General features: G+C 40.2%; 1 protein-coding gene across 1 annotated transcript in view; it reads right to left on the reverse strand.

The window, feature by feature from the left end:
* Positions 1–21,987, reverse strand: part of ACTN2 (actinin alpha 2) — a 67,807-nt gene that overhangs the window by 8,299 nt on the left and 37,521 nt on the right. Inside the window, exons 8-18 of the mRNA XM_084202053.1 lie at positions 19,499–19,584; positions 17,964–18,056; positions 16,681–16,911; positions 15,407–15,554; positions 13,742–13,892; positions 6,576–6,684; positions 5,601–5,741; positions 5,275–5,457; positions 4,017–4,151; positions 3,350–3,529; positions 2,836–2,982 (exon numbers count right to left, since the gene is read on the reverse strand). Coding sequence (XP_084058179.1) covers positions 2,836–2,982; positions 3,350–3,529; positions 4,017–4,151; positions 5,275–5,457; positions 5,601–5,741; positions 6,576–6,684; positions 13,742–13,892; positions 15,407–15,554; positions 16,681–16,911; positions 17,964–18,056; positions 19,499–19,584 — 1,604 coding nt within the window. The remainder of the gene's footprint in view (positions 1–2,835; positions 2,983–3,349; positions 3,530–4,016; positions 4,152–5,274; positions 5,458–5,600; positions 5,742–6,575; positions 6,685–13,741; positions 13,893–15,406; positions 15,555–16,680; positions 16,912–17,963; positions 18,057–19,498; positions 19,585–21,987) is intronic.

A 21,987-nucleotide genomic window follows, 5' to 3' on the forward strand; every position in this document is an offset into this window, starting at 1 on the left:
TAGATATTTAAAGCCTCCTTGTCAGTGACAGTATTAATTTTTGGGATCCTTTCTGGCTATTCATCATGTTGAACAGCAATCCAGTCCTTCAAGTGTATTTTTAAACTATATCAGGCATTCAGAAATGCTGCTAAGTGCCGCAAAATTTTTACATATATTGTTAATTCCATCTGACATGAAGAAGACAGTATTTTTCATGCTAGTGCTTATGTTCAGATAATCCAGTTTTATCTTCATTTCTATTTAAGGAAATCAAAACCATAAAATAATCCATTACTGCTTTCTCTATCTAAAGATGAACAAATATAAATTCTTCATTATTTTATGTACACTGAAATAACTCTGAAGCACCCTGAGTTGCCTTCATTCACCAACACTAAATATTCGAATGTGCAAGGACACAGGAAAGATAGAAAAATGAAAAACAAGCCTGTCTTTCTCCAACATGTTTGTTCAAAGTCTCCTTCTAGCCTGTGCAGACTGAGTTGCATCTGTCCATTAAGTAATGGTATAATTTAATCCTTATAAACTTCTCTTTTATCAGTGTTTCTACTATCTGTTCCCTGCATAAAGCCTGGCTTGATGGTTGAGTCATTTTAGATCTTACTTCTTCCTTTCTTTAACTTGCATTATGCCACAGAGAAAATAACTCTGTCAGTGCAAAAGTCCACCTAGACCAGTTTCCCATGTTTGATTCTGAGGGATGGGGTATACTAAATTTGTAAAACGATGCTTTCCTTATGTGATCCTTCCAGACCTCTCTTTTTAAGCCATTGAATTATATCTGTCATGGGGAAAGGCAGGGTCTACAGCTAAACTTGCAGACCAGGCCCAGGTTGTTGAGGCTGCAGAAACAGATAAGGATGTATGACAGATAAAACATCTGTCTCCTGCTTCTGACCTGGCCATTCAAGCTTCCTGCAACAGGGGCCAGGACAGAAGGGACACAGCCTAAAGCCATAACCCATTACAGCCTGAGGAAGGAGACAGTCAGGGGCAGGTAAGAATCTAAGAGCTAGGAAGTAATTTTGTCTTACACATTAGTGTTGTAGCTCATCTCCAGCGTGCTAGCAGCTGTGTGACACAACCACCTTCTTCCAGATCATACAACCTTTCCTAAGGCCTTGATCTGTGTTATGCTTTGGTATTTCAGTGTCTTACTGCATCTGCAAATTGGTATAGGATTTAGCTTCTCCCTTCAAGCAGCCTGAGGCACCAGGAGCTGACTGCGATATTTCCTCAGCTGCTGAGCCAGCCTTGCTGCGAGCGGGACAGAGAACTCACCTATGAACTACAAAGGCACAGAGACGCTAAAAATGGCCATCCAGTGTCAGACTTGGATTCAGTCACTTTGCCTCCTTATCTTTAGGGAACTGTCAAATCTTTATGCAAAGACCTTGGTTTCCCTCAGAGAAGTCTCTCAAGTACAGGCATGTAATTTATCCAGGCCTGGTACTTTGTCTGCTTTTAATAGCTCTAATTGCCCAATTATCTGCTCCAGTGCGTTGGGAAAACCATTTGGTATCCTACTTCCTTCCACCCCAGGAAAACTATCTCTGCTTTTGTGATGTTATCTTCTGCTTCCTGAGAAAACACAAAAAAGAATTATGCTGTACTAGAATCACATTAAGATTTTTCCATAAAATCCGTTCCTAGTTCTGTGTAGCCACATTTCCCTATGATTGTATGTTTCTTCAGCAGGCAGAGGTTTGATGATTCTGGTCTTCTTCCTGAACAGTTAGGGGTATTATAAGAAGTTTTAGTAAACTGACTGTCAGCATCCATTCCATATCAAATGAAAGCATGGGCAACCAATTTGAGTCGAGCTGGACAAACAGGATCTTAGTGAAAAGAAAGTGGCATTTTGCTGTACCCTGAAATGATTTATGGACTGACTTGACAGACTGATGCTGCATTATAAGTTTTTTCAGTATTTGAACTGTGAACTTGGTTTTAAAGGTGGGTTCATGTGAGCACAGAGCCATCAGAACTAATTCATGTTCAGATTGTTCTCCAACTGCAAATGTCAGATATCCCCCTCTCCATATATTTTGCTATTGTGTATATTAATAGTTATCTTTATAATACTCTGTCCATGAATACTGCATAACTCACAGAAGTGAGTTAAGTTTCTTCACAGCACTGTTTTCATTCCTACTTTTTTATTCATCCATATTTAGATAACTAAAAAAAGTAACAGCCTCTTATTTCCCACATACAGCCAGAAAAATAAAGGATATTCCTGGACAGCTGTAAGTGTCCCAACTATATTCCCTACAAATGCATTTCTAGGGAGACAAGTGGTGAGGGAAAAAAAAACCTCTGTGATATAGATTACAGCTAAATTTAATGTGATGCAAACAACAGCAAGTACTTAGAACACGCTGTACAGTCTTAAAATAAAAAAAAGGTTCATGTTGTTTTCCAAAACACACGGATTTATGCAGTTCTGCTTATTATTTGAACAAATACTAAATCATATTAGCCCAGCTATGATTCTGCATCACATTTAAAAAAAAAAATTAATCTTTAATTTATGTGCACAATGCTACTAGGCTGTGGGGAGCCCTGGGCAACAGGATCTAGTGGATGGCATCCCTGCCCAAGGTGGGGAGTGTGGACCTAGATGATCTTTGAAGTCCTTTCCAACCCAAGCCATCCCCTAACTTTATAAGGCTATAAATTCTTTCTTAACAGATCTTTTTTTCTCTTTTAAAAAGAGCCCATTGCTAGATCATATTCAGGTTTTTTAAAAGGCTTATGTTTGGAATGCCAAGAAACTCACTTTTGGGAAGAATAAATATGGCTAGTTGAGAAAAAGCAGGAGTACTGTACCCTGTCAAAGTGATTGAACGATGCTCTGAAGTCATTCATCTGTTCCTGGGTGATACCCTTGGCATCTCTTGTGAGGATCTGAGTCTCAACCTCATTGATAGTTCGAGCAATGGTGGTAAGCAGGAGCTCCCATCCAACACGGATGTGCTATGAGAGAGAAAATTCTGAGTTATTACAGAAGCAAATATATTCTTTTAAGAGTATAAGAAGTACAATAAGAAATAAATCACCTCTAAATATTTATGCGATACTTTTTCCATACCACTAACTCTGAATTATGACCAAGGATCACTAAAAATAAAAATGGCCTTCAGAAAAATACAAAACTGGTTCCTAAATGGGTACTCCTTCACTAAACAATGAAAATAAATGAAAACAAAATAGGTCTTATGAGACTGTCAGAAAGCCTGCCAAATTCTGTCTGCTGTGGCAATCCTTTTAAATTAGGGAAGGTAGTTACACAGCACAAGAGGACAGAATGAACTAATAAATAAAAAAGGGAGTAAATGGCTACCTCCATGGTATAGTTGGTGTGCTTGTTGTCAAACACCAGGGCTTCTTGTATAAGCTGATGATCTCCTTCCAGTTTGTCAATATTGTGTTTATAATTAATGATATTGTGCTCATATTGCTTCAGCTGATTCATCTGGTCCTCCAAAGGCCCTGTCATTTCAATAGAACTGCGGGCAATTTCCTGTCAGAAAAAAAAAGAAGACACCCCCCCGGTCCCACAAAATTTAAGCTTCAGCTGTGCTAATTTGACCAATGTTCACATAAATATGTTTTATTTTTATACTAAGAAGCAACATTAATAACACCTTCGTACAGTGGAGATAAGAAACTTTACTGCAGAAAACACATTTTGAAAGAAATGTGTCACATTTATATCTGGAATTAGTGTTGAGACCCCAGTGAACCTGGTATCTTTTCTACAAAAAGCAGAAGCTAAACAGTAATTGTTTAGTGATTGATTTTTCAAAGCTGAATCTCCTGGTCCATCATCAAGGTACCACTTGTACAAAGTTCCACAAACTTTTAAGAATAACCTTAACAGGTGCTAAATAGTTTAGGCTCAAACAGCTGGCAAACTGTCATTGACTTTGCTGTTGCCCTGTATATAAAGATGAAAAAATTAAAAATCACTTTGCTCATCAGCTTCTGCATGAGGGTGTGGCACTCACCTCCATCTTGGTCTGGATCCATGGCCCGATGACATTGGCCTGAGCAGCAAACTGGCGGCGCAGGCGCTCGTTGGCGTGCTGGCGGGCTAATTCCTCCTGCAAGGATTGATCCCTCTGAGGCACCAGCTGCTTCACCTGTTACAGTGGGAAGACACTAAATGTGAGTAGGCACAATTGAATAGTTTAAAAACCAATGGAACAAGTCTCCAGCTACTAATTTTCATTATTGGTCTGAAAGCTGGTATCAGAAGAACAAGGCAGAATGATCACTATTTTATTTACAAATTCTGTGCTAACATGAGAAGTCTGTAACATGGTCTTAGGCAGCCTGACCAGAGAGAGTGACATACAGAGAGAAGACATTCTCACCTCTGGCTGGATTCAAGTTCAAGACAATTCCACTTTAACTGCTTTTAGAGCAGTTACTTTGTTTTTCTTTTGAAAAATGAAGGTGATTTTTCAATCTCTAAGTAATTTTTCTAAGAGGAGTCAATGCAAAACATTTTATTTGAGCACCACCATTAGAATAGGATAACATGAGATGTGTTCTGTGACACACATTGGGAGGTCTCTAATTCATTGCAAATGCTTTTGTTTGGCCTACCCGTCTGAATTGCCCAGGGAGATTCTAACCTTAATCCTTACTGCTTGAGGGTGTGTTCTTGTCCATGTAAGTTTCTGTAATTCTACATTTTACACAATCATTTACCTGCAGCATTTTTTCTGTCTTGGTTCCTAATGAAATTAAATTGGTGTGATTGTTCTAGGTGCCTCTCTTTAATTCCTTTTCAGTACTTTTCAGTTCCTAATGCCAATTTTAATCTAATTGGACAGAAACATTAATGGTTCCAAAGATGCTGATTTTATACAACATATTTTGAAAAGCAGCATCTGAGTAGAAGAAACACAAAAATTACTCTTTATACTAAGAGAAAGAATACAATAGTTTCCTGTTCTTTTAACAGCACCCCTAGCTAGGCACCAGCTCTGCACTAGCCTCAACACATGCTTCTCTTGTCCTGGCAGAAAGCCAGAGAGGACATAGGTAATATTGCGTGACAGAGGCAAGGGACATTGTGAAGCGAGCTGGGCAAGCATAAGGAAGAGCATAAGGTACTGCAGAAATTCATTCTGGCATCTGATGATCTAGAATAATTTAGAGATTTATTGTAAAGTTCTCTGAATATGCTCAGTAATTCTCAACTGGAATAACGTGCTATAATGTCCTTTCTGTATTTAGCAATTTAGCATACGTTACCTTTTCCCACTTGCTGCGAATCTCTTCAACTGTAACAGTGCTGTAAGGATTGGTTGCACTTATTCTCATGCTGTAACTCTGGATGACTTTTTCAACTTCATTCTGGATTGACAGTATGGCCTGTCGTTCACCATCTGCCTCTGGCAAAGTAGCTTTAAATTGATCGTGTGCAGAGATTAAACTCTAAAATCAGAAACAGAGAGGGAAAGCATGAAAACTCTAACATTTCTTCCAGCATCTGGAAGATCTTCTGTAAATAAGCACAGGTCCTCTCTCAGGTTCTCAAACATTCTGACTACTGTAGATACAGGAAATAATAGAATTACCTGAATTTCCTCTATGCTATGAACAATAAACATGTCCTGTAGGTCTTCCATAGCACCTTCCATCCAGTTGTTGAAAGGAGCAGCTCTTTTGGCAAACTCCAGGTGAAGCTGATCAATTGTTTCAAGCAGTTTCTCAGTCCTCTGTACAGGTTGGAAAAAGCGTATTCTTTTGTTATTAGGGCAAGATCTAGCTTCACACATACCACATACCCACCCAGAAACAAAGTCATGCCTCATTTTTTGAAATGCATTTGATTACATTGACTCATTTCACCACCTGCTTTAAGGATTCCCACTCAAGGCAATAGGACTAATTGCAGTAGAAGAGTACTCTCATATCCAACACATTAAAAGGGGTGGGTGTATGCCTGTGAAGTATAATACTAATATTTTAAGTATTTTTATATACATATATGTTAAGTATTTTTGTTATTGGGATCTATCTGCAGATGAATTAAAATCCGCTAATTTTGATTTACTAATTTCTTTTAAGTACAAAAGTACACATTTCCCACCTTGGCATTTATGTGTGTGACTTGCTCTTTTCCAAAAGAACAAGGTTTAGCAAAGTATCTCAGTGCTTTGAAATACTCACTACCAAAAATTTACCTGCTGCTGGACAGAAAGGTATGCAAGACTGCAAACTCAGACTGGTATGAAAAGGTAACCAACCAATAGCTTTTTTTAGCCTTGCTGGACATCAGATTCCCACAGAGGGTGCTACAAAACCACATGCCATTTGTTGCTGCATTAGAACTGTCTGTGGCAGCTCAGTACTGTCAAGTCTACTCTGAGTAATTCAGTCCATTTGCAAGAGTAACCACACCAAAATTAAATTAAGATCTGAGGAAGGTTTTTTTTGCTATTTGGACTCCAAAGTAGATGCTCAAAGGCACCATTTCCAGATCTGAAATAAATGGTTAATTTCCCTCTCCCTTCCTCAGCTGAGCTGCTGATCCTTATTTTAGCGTTTACCTCCAGTGCCTCTCTCCTTTTCTGAGTGAGTGTTCCCAGACTGTCCCATTGGTCACATATCTTTTGACATCTATCATTGACACTTGCAGCATCGTGGTAGTCCAGTTCACTAGGAAAGAGCAAAGGCAAAACTCTGTGTGACTTTTTGAAAGACAAGAACAGTGTCCACACATTCACTGGCCTTCAACAATTCTTCCCTTCTTCTTTGCAATATTTCTCCTAAGGTAAGCAAGTGTTGCAGTACAGACATTGTTTTTAGGCATTCAGCATTTCAAGAAGCACAGCACAGGTACAAGATCAATCCCCTCTGTTCTGAGAAAAATCAAGTGACATGCAGTATTTATCACAATTAAGGTGTCCAAGCATCTTTGTCACAGCTATATCTGTGACACGAGCAATTTGATCCCCTGATGGCCAGAATGCTTCAGTCTTGGTCTTTAACAAGTTTGCAAAGATTAGAACCTTTTTTAATTAATTGGCCTGAAATATCCACTTTGTTTTAAATAATCCTATCCTTTTATGCTTTGAAATTAACTGAGAAACACAAATCAGGTTGCATTCAAAGCATAATCTCTCACAAGCCTGGCAATACTAATAGGGGCTTCCAGGATCTGGGGAGCGGAGAATAATTTTCATCTTCCTCTCCAGGATCTCCTCACAGATCTACATCCCAGAACTGGCAGCTTCAGAGAACAGGGATCTCCAGACCCACATATGCCACCAGGATGAATGAGTGCATTCACCAAGGATAGCAGTTACCATTGCTTTTTCACCTGCTTAATAGGCTAGTTTCATCCTGAAGAAAGCAACTTACTATTCAGCCTGAGACTGGAATAAATTTTTGAGGTTATGTCCTGAGATTCTGGACTGATCTGCTTCAAACTGAACTTTTGATCTCAGTGGCAAATGAAAATCATCAATAACACATGTGTTTGACACTTTGGGAACTCCCTTTTATTGGTGCATCACCATCCATTGAATTTAGCTCTTGGCTTCACCTTGAGAACACTCTGCCCAGTACTAAACGTTACAGAGACTGTAAATACGTGACACGTGGCAATAATGAATCTAAGGTTTACTTGAGGCTTGAACAAGACAGCAAATGCTGATAGAATTTGTTCCCTTTTTGTCTGAGCATTCTTCTCTAGGCAATTGGCAAGAGGAATGAGCAGATCACACTGCCAGTAATACAGAGAATCACAGAGGACAAAATGAGAACAGAGGCAGCTTTCCTCTCTGAAGCCAGAGGCCAGAAGCCAGCAGCTCTGTAGGCCAGGGGCAGTGTTCATGTTTCCTCTTCTAAGCCCAGTCAGAGCAATCTGGTTTGGGAAAAACCTGAGAAGTACGAGAAGCATTCTGTTTAAAAGGAGCTTCAGATGTGCTGCAATCAATTGATTGTTGAAGTCAAGAATGGTAAAACAATACCATACCAGCATCACAGAATTACAAAATCACAGAGTGGGTCAGGTTGGAAGGGACCAAAGTGGGTCATCCTCAAGCATATGTTACAGGATTGAGGCCAGGTAATTCTTAAATATCTCCAATGAGGGAGACTCCACAACCTCTCCCAATAACCTGTTCCAGCGCTTCACTCTGACAATGAAGAAGTTCTTCCTCATATTCAGATGGAATTTCTTGTGCTTCAGTTTCTGCCTGTTGCCTCTTGTCCTATTGCTCAGCCCCACTGAGAGGAGCCTGGCTCTTGGCACCCTCCCTTTAGATACTGATAGACATGGATGAGGTTCCTTCTCAGTCATCTCTGCTCGAGGCTGAACAGGCCCAGTTCCCTCAGCCTTTCCTTGTGAGAGATGTTCTAGTACTCATCACCTCTGCATCCCTCCACTGCCCGCTCCATGTCTCTCTTGTACTGAGAATCCCAGAATTGAACCCAGCACTCCAGATGTGCCTCACCAGGGCTGAGTAGAGGGGTGTGATCACCTCCCTCCACCTGCTGGCAATGCTCTTCCTAATCCATCCCAGGACACCATTGGCCTCCTTGGCCACAAGGATGCTGCTGGCTCTTGGACAGCTTGTTGTCCACCAGGACCCCCAGGTCCTTCTGCACAGAGCTGCTTTCCAGCAGCTCAGCCCCCAGCCTGTGCTGGTGCCGGGGCTTTTCCTCCCCAGGTGCAGGACCCTGCTCGTGCCTCTGATAAATTTCAGTCAGTTCTTCTCTGCCCAGCTCCCCACCCTGCCGAGGTCCTTCTGGAGAGCTGCACAGCCCTCTGGGGTGCTGCCCCCTCCTCCTTGTGTTGTCAGTGAACCTGCTGAGGAGGCATCTGCCCCTCCACCTGAGTCATGGATGAACAAGGTGAACAACACTGGGCCCAGTGCTGGACCCTGGGGGACACCACAAGTGACAGGCCTCCAACTCAGCCATGTGCCACGGGGTACATGCCTCTGGGATCTGCCATTCAGCCCTCTGGGATCTGCCATCCAGACAGTTCTGAATCCCCCTCACTGTCTGCTCATCCAGCCTGCACTTCTGACTGTGCCCATGAGGATGTTGTGAGAGATGGTGTTGAAAGCCTCACTAAAGTGAAGAGAGGCAAAATATACTGGTCTTCCTGCATCCATCCAGGACTCATTGTAGAAGGCAACCAGGTTGGTCAAGTGTGATTTACCTGACTTCTCCTGATCACATTCCTGTCTTCCCTGTGGCTAGCGATGGCCTCCAGAATCAGATGCTCGATCACCTTGCCAGGGATTGAGATGAGGTTGGAGGCTGGTAGCTCCCTGAGTCCTCTTGCTGAAGATTAGGGGGACATTTGCTTTCTTCCAGTCCTCAGGCAGCTCTCCTGACTGCCATGGCCTTTCAAAGATCATCATGAGCAGCCTCACAATGGTATCCAACAGTTCTTTTCACATTCATGGATGCAGCCCATCAGAGCCTATAGACTTGCAAGATGTCAAGTGTGCCTAGATATTCTCTAATCCAATTCTCTAAGCAAGTTTTAAAAATAACAAAAAAACCCCAGAATTGTGAAAGTAACCTCTTGTATGTAAAGAGAAAACTGCCAGCAAGTCACACTGTACAAGGGCTCCTTAACTGGAAAACTCACTTCCTTCTTTGGAAGCCTTTTCATTAGCCTTCAAGGGGTACAACAAAAGGCACTTATCTGCTAAGAAATTTTAAGTCAGAAGCATAGAGTCTTGGATGAAACAGGCTGAGATTGATTTTGCTGTCAGGAGCTTTTGGCTGAAAGTTGGGGGGTTTTTTTTCGTTATAGTATATTAAGTTTATTAGATTATGTTCCTGAGTGAGCAAACTTTATTTTTGCTTCAATGGATTACTTATCTCCTTTTGTCAGTTAAGGGTAAGGGCAGGTGTCCTTCTGTGAAACTGAGGGACTGATTGTACCAGCTGTGGTCAAAGTCCTGGAAGGTGATACGCCACCTTCCTCCACAAGCTCTGCCAGGGAGATTCAGTCATTCCCTGCAAGATCTCTACTATCCTGTTCCTCCCAGGGATATGTGCTGTGGACAAAAAGGTAGGAGAATAATATCAAAACAACTTTTAAAAAGGGCACCCATGGTGCTAACTAACTAAATCGTAAGTTAGTTTACCAAGTGGCATTAAGCAGTATAGCTCCACTACCTTTCTGAGCCTGCTGTTGTTTACTTCAAGTGTACTATAGTTATTCAAAGAACATTTTTTCTGCTCAAAGCAGGAGCAGAGGAAGTAATCAAAGATTAATTAGCTGGAAATAAAACACAGGCTTACATTCCCTGTCCTGTTAATTTTTGTATCTTTCTCAACTTCGAAGAGACTAGATTTACATTTTGTAAAAATTTTTACTTTGCCGTGTGTTAAGTACTGCTTCTCATGTGTTACAGACCTTGTAAGAGAACAGTCTTTCTATTTGTTTGGCCACTTGAAACCTACAGCCTTGGGAATTTAAAAGTCATTAAGTTACCACTACTGGTCTTACAAGTAACTCAATCTTATCTGTCAAAAATTAAAAATTCAGTCAAATTTTGACCTGATCCAGAGAAGCACTTAAGTGTGAGCTCACTTTGGGAACAGTGATAGTGCCACAAAAATAACCTGCTGAGCAACATGTTTTAGCAGTGCTTCAGAACAAGGCTCATGTTAACCATGCACGTAAGCACAATTTGAGCCCAGGTCTCCAGAATCAAAATGACTCTAAAATCAGTCTTACAGATAATGGTCTGCTTGGCTGAAAATCAGTCACTGTACTACAAGTGATGGATATACAAGAAACTGCATTCCAAAATTTTTGTCTTGATGATTGAAAACATTGAAATGAGCACATAAGATCATAAATTAATATGGGTTTTTATGGTACAGCTCACTCAAATGAGCATTTTCTATGTCACAAATGGCAAATCTCATTTTAGAAATGCCTGTCTCCCTTCAGCTTTGTATTAAGCCTTATCCAAGCCCTGTCATGCCTCTTTGCCAAGGAATATCTAAGTTTATATAGGCTGGGAACACAACAATCTTATAGCAGCATCCTGGCTGGAATTGCCTGTTTGCATACACACATAAATTCTCTATCTAAATATCATTGATCAACAAGCTATAGCAACTTTAACCTTAGGCACACAGTGGACTGAGCTGGAGCAGAAAATACCCAGACAGGAAACTGTAACTAGAGGAGTTCAAGGTCATACAGCAATAGTTCTCCTTTGAAATTGCAACATTAGGCATCCAAGAGATTGATTAAAGCAAAACATGGAGGTGTACTGACTTGGAATTTAGACACAGATGATGATGCTTTCTGTAAGGGCCTGCTCCAGTGATGAGGAAAAAAAACAACCAACCCACCAATCAACCAAACAAAAATCAAGAAATAAATACCCACACTGACTTCAACAGGCATTGTATCAGATGCCAATGCACATTTCTTTGCATTCAGACGTTAGTCCTTCTTTAAAAATATGGATTAAGAAAGAAATTAGCATTTTCCCTCATAATTTTATTTTGGGAGGAATTATGTATAAATAATTAAAATCAGTATTTAAATAGAAGCTGCCCTTTGCTTGCAGCCAGTGATAAAACCTGACCTTTATGACCTTTCATTCAGTGTTCCCCATGGGCATTAAGCCTAATTGAGTTACACAGTGAAAAATCAGGCACTGTTAGCACCATTGTATGGAGAAGCAGAGAAGTTAAATTAGAGCATCTCTAAATGCAATCAGCTTTCAGCACCTTTGCAGCCCAGGCCACAAATAACTTGTTTTACTTCACACAGCAAATTACTGAAACAACTGAGAAGAGACAATCCCAAAATAGACAGGATACAGTGCTCATTGGCGTCACCAGAGGTAAAGGACAGAGGGTTCAAAACACTGGTAAGCAGATGCTGTGCTATGTATGCTACATTCCCAAAGTTTCTCGTAATTCATGAAGCTGAAGCTGAATTAGCAATGATTAGGTGCTACAGAAACTTTCTTTAGTATAAAGAGAAACAAATCTCGGGGCAATCCCAAGCACAAATAGAGGCTGGGTAGAGAATGGATTGAGAGCAGCCCTGGGATGAAGGACTTGGGGGTGTTGGTTGACAAGAAGCTAAATATGACCCAGCCATGGGCACTCCCAGCCCAGAAACCAAACGTGCCCTGGGCTGCATCCAGAGCAGCGTGGGCAGCAGGGCCAGGGAGGGGATTCTGCCCCTCTGCTCTGCTCTGGTGAGACCCCACCTGGAACCCTGCATCCGCTCTGGGATCCCCAGAAAAGACATGGACCTGTTGGAGCAGGTCCAGAGAAGGGACACAAAGATGATGAGAGGGGTGGAGCATGTGTCCTAAGAAGACAGGCTGAGAGAGTTGGGGCTGTCCAGCCTGTAGACAAGGAGGTTTTGGGGATGCCTTATAGCAGCCTTCCAGTGCCTAAATGGGGCTTACAGGAGAGCTGGAGAGGTACTTTTAATGAGGACAAGAGGGAATGGCGTTAAACAGGAAGAGGGCAGGTTTGGACTGGATATTAGGAAGAAATTCTTTACTGTGAGGGTGGTGAGGCACTGGAACAGGTTGCCTGGAGAAGCTGTGGATGTCCCATACCCAGAGGTGTTCAAGGCGAGGTTGTATGGGGCTTTGAAGAACGTGATCTAGTTGAAGATGTCCCCGTCCATGATAGGGGTCTTGGAACTAAATGATCATTAAGATCCCTTCCAACCCAAGCCATCCTATGAAATAACACCACAACAGAGATCAAGGCATGCCAGAAAGCATTTCATACTTCACACATTCAGGGCAATCTCCATCCTCTGTGGTTTTTTCTGATTTCTTTCACATTAACCAAATGACTACTTAGTCTGCCCACTATGCTTATCTTTTCTTCCTTTAAATAATCCTGAAGATGGGATTTTTCTTTTAAATCCATGTGAATTACACAATTACAGTAAGTGCTGCTGCTATCAGATATGAACTACATTTTTAGACAAGTATCTGATTTTTAATTGTTAATGAAGATGGAGCTGTTTGTGAGTCATGGTCCTTCACAAAGTGAAAAAAGAGCATGTTTCTAAGGTTTCATTCCTGAGCAGTAACTGTTCTGCCTGTTCAAGGTGAGAAATTGAAATTTGGAGAGCTGAAGCCAAGGGCAGGAATCTGAGAGCAAATTATTTCGTTTCCAGTGTCCCTTCTGTAAAATGGAGACAACGGCACTTCCAATATAATACCAAGAGACTGTGAAAATAAGCATATTAGAGACAGTTAAATCTGCAGGAAGTTAGTGTATAACCCACTATTATCGAGATAATAAAGGGATATGAAGCCTTTTGAAAGGACCAATATTCTTGTGAAGATACTTGATCTGTAATTTGTGTAAGTGAAATTATTTTCTAAGGTAAAAAACTGATAGCCCATACATCTCAGCAGACCATATGAACTGAGAAATAAACACCTCCAGGATTCACATCAACACACAACGGACTCATGGGTAGAGCTAATCTAAAATATTACTGTGAAGTCAAGTTGAAAATGTTTCTTTTCAAATAGTTTTGTTCGGTTGAATATCTATATTTGGTTGGGGGTAAGGGGGAGATGAGGGAAAGGTCTCAGTGACCAGCTCAGATAATATACTTATGAAGCTATGCCTGGAATTCCTACGTTGGTACCTATGACACTATCAAATTCATTGGAAAGAGTTTATCGCAAAGTTAAATGTCAGCAGCTGCAAGCCTTTAAATGGAACATACTTCAGCTCCTGGGCAATGGCAGCGATCTGTTCCACCCTGTCCTGGTGAGCAGCCAAATCGCTCTCAAAAGCTTCATGTTTCCTTAACATGGCACGGACTTCTGTCAGAGAGGCAGACTCATAATCCTTCTGAAGCAAGGTCTGCTCTTTGCCTGAAAGAGGAAATGAAAATATTATTCATTTTTTAGCAATTTATTTGTTAGGAAAATTGTACATTTAATCAACTTTTTAGTTTGGGCGTGGTGAAAATCATATGTATGAAATTAAATCCCACCCCCACTGAAATCAGCAGCAAATTGTCAGCACATGTTAATTAGAAACATATATTTTTAAAGCTCTCATAGTAATGTCCTGGTTTTTGCATAGGCAGCTTATACAGGTCTAAAATAGTGAGTACTACATTGCTGGAGAAACTGGCATAAAAATGGTATATTAGCAAAAACTGTATCTCTAAACCACTGTGATAATTTTTTGTAGAATAGACTTAAAAAACCTGAAATTACACTGCTATGCTCAGCTTCACTCTTACTAATGATCTGTTATTCTTTTTTATGTTCAGCCTTCAATTCATTAGTCATTTCAGCACTTAAAAAAAAATGAACCTGAGATGTGTGACTGCCTTTTGTATTAAACTCTGAATTTTAAGTGGAAAATGCCAACTCATCTACAAAAGGCTAGAGACACAAAGATTAAGTAGAAACTGAAATACTACTGAGTAGCTCCTGTGTTGGACAACTGAATCCACACAGACAGGCCCTGCAGCTGCGCTCACCACATGGTATTTGCAGCTCTGTGAATCCTAGAGCCAGAAGCAACTATTGTTCCACTTGCTGTGTACCAGCGTATGTGAAGTTTTCCCTACACAACAGCTATGACTTGTCACCATGAGTAGTTTATGCTCAGAAAATCGGCTCTCAGGGCTGATAAACACTGTAGTTTCCCTTCTAGTATCTGCTTGGCAACCATCTACAGCCTTGCATGCTTCCAGCAACTGCTAGAGGATGGACTCTTGATTCATTTTCACAGTGTCAAAAGAATCTAGCTGGGAAAAGCCAGAAACATGGCAGAAACAGGAAGACAGTCATCAGGATGATAGAGCAGACCTATGTTTAATAGACCCCAACAAAACTGAAGGTCAAAGTAAGGTCCTACAGGTGTCACAGCTACAGGTAAGGTTAGGTTACCAGTAGAAGCCAGAACTATAAATGGCTTGTAATTCAGGGTTTGGAGCAAAGCAGACACAAGTCCATTATCGAGTAGTTTATCTGGACTATTCAGAACATCATAATAACCAAATAATATTAAACTCAGAATACTTCTGTTAAGAATTTTACACTCAGCCAGTGGTATGACTGCATTCCTGGTGTACAACTGTGTAGGAATACATTAGCAGTAATGGCCTCTATTCAAATGCAGAATATTCCCATTAAGTTTGACTCACTGCCTCAAGTATGATTTTTACAGTTACATCTCATTAGCAACATGCCAACAAGTTAGGACCGTGACTATAGTCAACAAAACCTGACATTTTATCTGTTATTATTTTAGATTGTCTGAAATTGTCCAAACTACTCATGAGTGAGTTTGTAGCTGGCAAATACTCAGCACTGACAGTTCAACTTCAAACATTAAAATACGAAGAACGTTAAAAGCCATCTCTCCTCACCATATGCCCACTGTTCATGAGTGGAAGCCTTCTGCCTAAATTTCTCAGCCAAGTGTTCAAGTCTTTCCAGTCGTCGTATTTCATTCAGCAGCCACTCTTCATAGCCTTTCTCAGCTTGCTCAAGTCTCTGCCAAGCGCCGGCAATATCCTGTGACGAGAATACATGGGAGAGATGGATGAAACGATAATCTCTTTTTATCTCAGTTTACAGATTTTTGATTCATTCAAAATTTGGCTTCAGAAGGAGAAGGTTTTATGTGCAGATTTTGTAAAATCAGAGAATCATACAAAACGTTGTCAGGCAGTCGTGTTTTAGTGCAGACACCTGCTCCTCATAGTGCGTTGTGTTTAGGTGGGTTCATGAAAGGAGCCCCTAGAGAAATGGTTTCCAAGCATGGCTAGAAGTCCAATGTCTTCACAATATATTGCTTTTACCTCCCATTTTACAATGTGTGTGTGTTTCTTTTATAACATATCTATCTGTTATCAAAATGAAAGTGCTTTGCTTTCACAAGTGGACAATAGCATAGTAATTAGTATCAAGAGGATTTGGTGCATGTTTTACCTGGAACACAAATTCATTTCACTTTCTGTGGTACACAAAGTTTTGTGAGCTTCCTTGCATACTCAAAGACATGAGTGGGAAGCTGAAGTAACAGGGTCCTTATTTTCTGTATATGGAGCGTGGACAATAACCCTTTCCAGACAGAGCAATTTTTTTTGTTTATGAAAAACAAAACACAATGATAGAATAGAGTACAGAAACAGGTTTGCTGTATTCCACAGGAAATGTTTTGACCCAGTCAAGTCACAGTACTTATCAGCAGATGAGAATTCTTGGTAATGGACTATTCTTATCTTTATAGAAGAAGATAAGAGAAAAAGCAGAATACAAAAAATGTAGAAGCATGCATTGAGCAATGTCTGTTTGTTTGATGACTAAAGTGTCAGTGAAACCACTGAGTTTTGTTTAAATAAGCCATCATTGGCTCAATGATACACGAGTATTGGTAACACTGCCAAAGGAAGTTCTATATTGTCTTGCATCTCCAGATAATTTGCTTTTGGGAAAGCCTTCAAAGAGTCAGGAGCATGCTTATTAGAAAGCAAGATTCTGGAACAAAAGGGAATGTGTAAAAGGAGTTTGGTATTGAAAAAATACAACAAACTGATGTATCTGAGAATGACTTAGAATGGCTTTTCAATCCTTCACATTGGCATTTTTGGGAGATCATTGATAAAACAAACAGAACATTAAAGCCTCCTTTACTTACTGAAACCATTTTCCCCTCTGATGGCATGAAAGCTGGCCGATTGCTGATTCTCAGTTTTGTCTGCAGGGTGTTGAAATTGATCTCCAGCTGACATTTCTCCTGGACTTTGGGAGGTTTGTGCTTGCGGCGGTAGTCCCGGAAGTCCTCTAATTTCTTCTGCATAGCCTGCATTGTTTTTTCTGGGGTCCTGTTTTCCAGCCAAGGAATTGTCCGGCGAATCCATTCCAAAAGCTTTCAAACCAACAAAAACAAGTCAAATAAAGGCAATGGAAAAACAACCAAAAAAAGATTATGTTGAACATACAAATCTTAATTAAGTTTGTTCCATTTTAATATTATTGACTTCAGTTGGTACTGATGATATAATAGTGAGTAAGCACAAGATATTCAAAGCTAAACAATACTTTTATATTGGGTTGCTTTATACAAATAGCAAATTTGCCCAGATATTCCAGGTATTTCTAGAAATAACCTGTTTTTCAGAAAGATTAACACACATCTAAGGTGTCTCTAACTACTCAAAATCTGAATTACCCAGTATCAACTGCCACTTTCAAAACTATTGGTCTTGGTGTTTCAGGTAGTCATAGTTATGAGATCAGGACAGAAACCAGCCTCAGGTCATATAAAAATCTTCACTCAGAAGGCCATTAGTGCAAATTTAGATACAGAAAGTAGTGGTGTGATCTCAGTATGTTTTTGCAGGTTAAGCAATAAAAGATAAGAGAGCTCTCATTTGTGCACTCTACATCTGTAGTCCTGCTCAGCAGATTTGCCATTAAACAAGAAAGGACAGGAGGAGCACGTTCATCTGTACATTTATCTGCTGTCCTTGCTCACAGATGGATTGTGAGCAACCTGACAGAGCCTCTCTAGGTGTGCTCTGCAGTACACAAAGCCGAGGGGCTTGCTTGATCTGGTATGTTCCACATGTGGTCAAGGTTGGCTGTCTTTGAAGATTAGAGAAACAGGAAGCCTGGTCTTGGAGCAGATGGATGGCAATCCTCAAGACACCCTTTTGGGCATGTTAACAAGACTGACTGACTTGGGCACTTTAACTGAGTGACTGACTTCCTGTGCTACCTTCAGTCACACAGGAAGTCGGTGGCGGATGATTCACCCGAAACTCCCTATCTTGGGCAGCCGGGCTTTGTAACCTGCCACTGAGAGATTTACCCTCACGGTGTCTCCACTCTTCTGTCTTGAAGAGAGTGCACGAATCTTTCAGCTTTCAATATTTCATGAACATTGTTGTCACCACATTGCAGATGGAGCATCCTTACCTCACTTGCTAGTCTCTCATACTCTTCCATCAACCTCTCATTTTCCTGATTCACAGCAAGCACCTTACAGATCCGGTTAGCTGCAGTCTCAGCCTGTAACACACAGCAAATAAACAGAACATATTCATAAACACATTCTGAGAAAGGTTGAAGAAAGAGAGACACTGTGGCTGCTGCAAATAAAAGATCACTTTTTTTTTATAATTGGTGATTTATGCTCCTATGCTTGCTTAGATACTCATTTTCCCTCCTTCTGCTGCCATAGAATCCAATGGCTTGAATGAGGCACAGATCAGCACAGAGGTCCCCTTGTTGTACAATGAAGCCTTATTGCATAGTTGTCTAATAAATCTTTTCTTTTTAAAAACAACTTAGGCCATTCATAAAGATATCCTATTACGATATTTTTTAAGTCATATCCAAAAAGTATTAGATTTGTTAGCCACACTGGATAGACACCACATGTGATGCAGGAGTCTCAGACCACTCTATATCTGCATATCATATGTACAACCCTTGAGAATAAGTGCAGCTCAACCACTAACAGAAAATCTTTTCATGCCTCCTAACAAATTTATATGTGAAGGCTCTGTGTAGCTCTGCCATATTTTAAATTTACTAGTTTGATACCACAAAGCAGTACTTTAATGAAAGTATGACTCTGGAATATATCTAATCAAATAAATATCCATGTAGACTCCTGTGTTACAGAGTATTTGGAATTCCCCTCTTGCATGAACAGCAAAACCCTCCTACCCAAGAATGAGAGAGTGCAACAGCATAGCTGTGCTGTGGTAAGGTATAGGGGACCTAGCAGACAGGATGGGAAATTCAGTCCTGAGGATGAAGGGAAAACATAAGCTACTTTAAAGGTCTGTTGCTTTTTTTGTAACATAAGTTGGATTATGTCCATTTGAAGGCTAGAAATGTATGAAAGAGAAGAGTGGGAAGTGCCACATTTATAAGTGAATATCCCATCAATGATATGAACATCTGCTGCTGATGTTCATGCCTTTTATACTAGTACTTTCATCCACAAATAATTCTGTTGACTTCAGTGGGAACCAGGCACAAAAACTGTGTTGGATGTCTTCTGTGCCTTTCTGTCTCTTTGGGCATCTTTGAAAATCTAGCCCTAAATTACTACTCAGCATGAGTAAGTCTCAATCTCCAAAAGTCAAACATTCTGTTAGGTAGTAAACACGTAAGATGTTGTAGCAACAAGCAACAACTCCACTTAACAATATCTTCAAATCAGTGTTTTCTGAAACAGTCCTTAAAATTACCAAATAAAGACCCAAAATTAGAAACAGAATGTGTATTTGAATTAAAGAAGTTAACTTGTTACACAACATTTAACTAAAACAGGTTTGAGAGTTGGTTAAAAACAAATATTAGTGCTCAAGTAATACTTGCAAATGTTAATTAAAACCACATAGTAATAAATTAGTTGAGTTTCTTTTTTAAATAAACTAGTGGAAATGTAAAACAACCAGTCAAAAACACAGCAACCTGAAGAGACAGTTGATTAATACCTGCTCTGCTCCAGCAAAAGCATGGTAGAAGCAGGACACATATGTCATGATAGCTCTCTCATCAGGTTTGGGAGTGTTCACAATATCTACAAGAGGGGGGAGAAATTAAAATAAAACAAGAAAAAATGGAATTGAGGAGTAGAAAATAAGGGTGAGTAAATAAATGCATCACTTCATGTCCTTCTTACTGTTTTCTTGTCCTTAGCTCTGTATCCGAGAAATTCTACAAAGCTGTAAAAAATTTAGTGTTAGACTGAGGGGTGCTGATGGAATAAAAAGTACACTAAAAATTCAGTGTAAGCGCATATAAAGAGGAGGATTTTTTCCATTAAGCTCGATCCAGCAGTATTGTCATAGGGGGAGTGACCCTGACTTTACCAGGACTACCTGCTTAAGAACTGGCACATATAAGCCTGGTGACTTAAATTGTGAGGGTTTTGACTAAGACACAGGAAAGGCAGACTACATTTGAGTCTGGGGAGATGTTCTCTGGAAGTTGCACGTTAGCATTTTTAGCATCAGTATTTTTCATATTACCAATACCTGAAGTATACCCAACTCCAAACTCCCTACTTTTCAGAATTTTCCTTCTTTTCTTTAGAACATGATTCGAGAGCTTGTCTGAGATGTCTATACATGTTTCTGTTTTCTTAGTAGCATCATTTGATGTTGCTGTTTGTACTTACCATTAAGCATTTAACATTTTAAAAACAATCCTGAAAGCATAAGAGAAGGGTTTATTTTCTGAGCATGTTATGATGATTTTGACATCTGTAGCAGAAATAATATCCAGCAGAGAGAAGAAAGATGAAATTCTACAATTATTTTTCCATCTGAGCTTATTTTCATCTTACATTTTTAATGGTGCCTCAAATGAATGCTCACAAAATTCATTTTAAGGGGAACATCATCCTTTCCCATTCAGTAACTAGCTGTCAAAAACCTACTGGATATTATTAGTAAATATGCAGAAAGATGAGACAGGAAGGTTTGTTTCTATGGAACAAATGGATAGACTGCTACTGGCTCTACCAAAACAGTGGCTCACAGAGAAAAGAGGTGACAGGAAATGAGCTCAGCTCTAAGATGTTGTTCTAGTAACTAGTGAGGAAAAGATCAGAAAAGGAAAAAATTGCTGAAAAAAGCAAGACAGAAGGTGAAGGATGAGATCTGATCCATCTACAATCTCACCTTCTGAGCACCAGCAAATGCATGGTAGTAACAGGAAACATAAGTCATAATGGCTCTTTCATCAGGTCTGGCAGTGTTTACTACATCTGTGTGGAGAGAAGAGGGTTAACTGCTCAGAAATTCTCACAAGGTACTTTCATCTGATTATGCTAATGGTGCCACCTCAGTGCTGTAAGGATTCCAAATAAATACACAAATATTCAGGTTGCATCTGTTTACTGATAGGAGTGCAAAGCCACCTAAGGTTTAGGAATCAGCAAACACAAAAGATACAATACTCCCTGAAATGGCGAAACATCTGAAGGCTGAGACTGTACAGAAGGGTATTGCTACCTTCTGGTTTGTGGAAACTTCCAAGCAGATGGCATGGCTGGCAGATCTGCTGGGTTCAGCTTCACTGCCACTCCAAGGCAACTTCATCTGAATCACTGCAATTACTGCAGAGCTAAACGCAGCCACTGACAGTCACAAACCAGAACTGCACTCAGTGTGTATCAGCACAGGGTCCCTGTGGCTGACAGGGTACTGGCATATACTGGGAACCTGTACAACTCCTGCAGTCCAGAAATACACTTTGTGCTAAGAAAAGTTGGACAGTAGCAGCTCTGCAATCCCTGTGCCAGCCCATCTTTTTCATTAATAGCATAAATCACAGGAGGGTTTGGCTTGGCTGGCTAATAGCCTTGTCCCTGCCATGGCAGGAGAGTGAAAATATAGATTGGGTGCAACCAAGGTATGCATCCCTGGGTAAAAATGGACCTTTTCAATACTTAACAGAGAAAGGCAGGAAAAGGTGTTTTTACAGCAGTTATGGCTGAGTAATGAATGACTCTGGTGCAACCTGCATGGATTCCTGTCAATGAAAGGAGTGGGAAGATACTGACTTGAAAAGACCCTGGAATGAGTGAAAATTTCTAATGTTAACAGTGCGATTTCTAACAGTGAAAATTTCTAATGTTAACAGTGAGATTTCTAAGTTCAGGATCAATATATTTACTGATTTTGCATCTACTTTATGTAGCTAGGAACAAAATTTTGCAAAGTTTCCGTAGAGAGCACAGTGAAAATAAAGATGGCAGAAAGTGACCATGAATACTTAAAGAGTATTAGAAAGAATATAATTTCATTACCTCCTCCCCTGCCAAGAGGAGAACAGCAAGATAAGGAATAGAATGTGCAGAAAATTTGGTGAGGAAAATAAAAGGTTTCTTATATTGATTATGAAGAGAAGAGGGAAAAATGTAGAAAGCTGCTCAATGGCAAGAGGACAGCACTTCTCTGTTTATTTCTTGCACAGT

The sequence above is a fragment of the Fringilla coelebs genome, assembly GCF_963513975.1.
Source record: "Fringilla coelebs genome assembly, chromosome: 3".
NCBI lineage: Eukaryota > Metazoa > Chordata > Aves > Passeriformes > Fringillidae > Fringilla > Fringilla coelebs.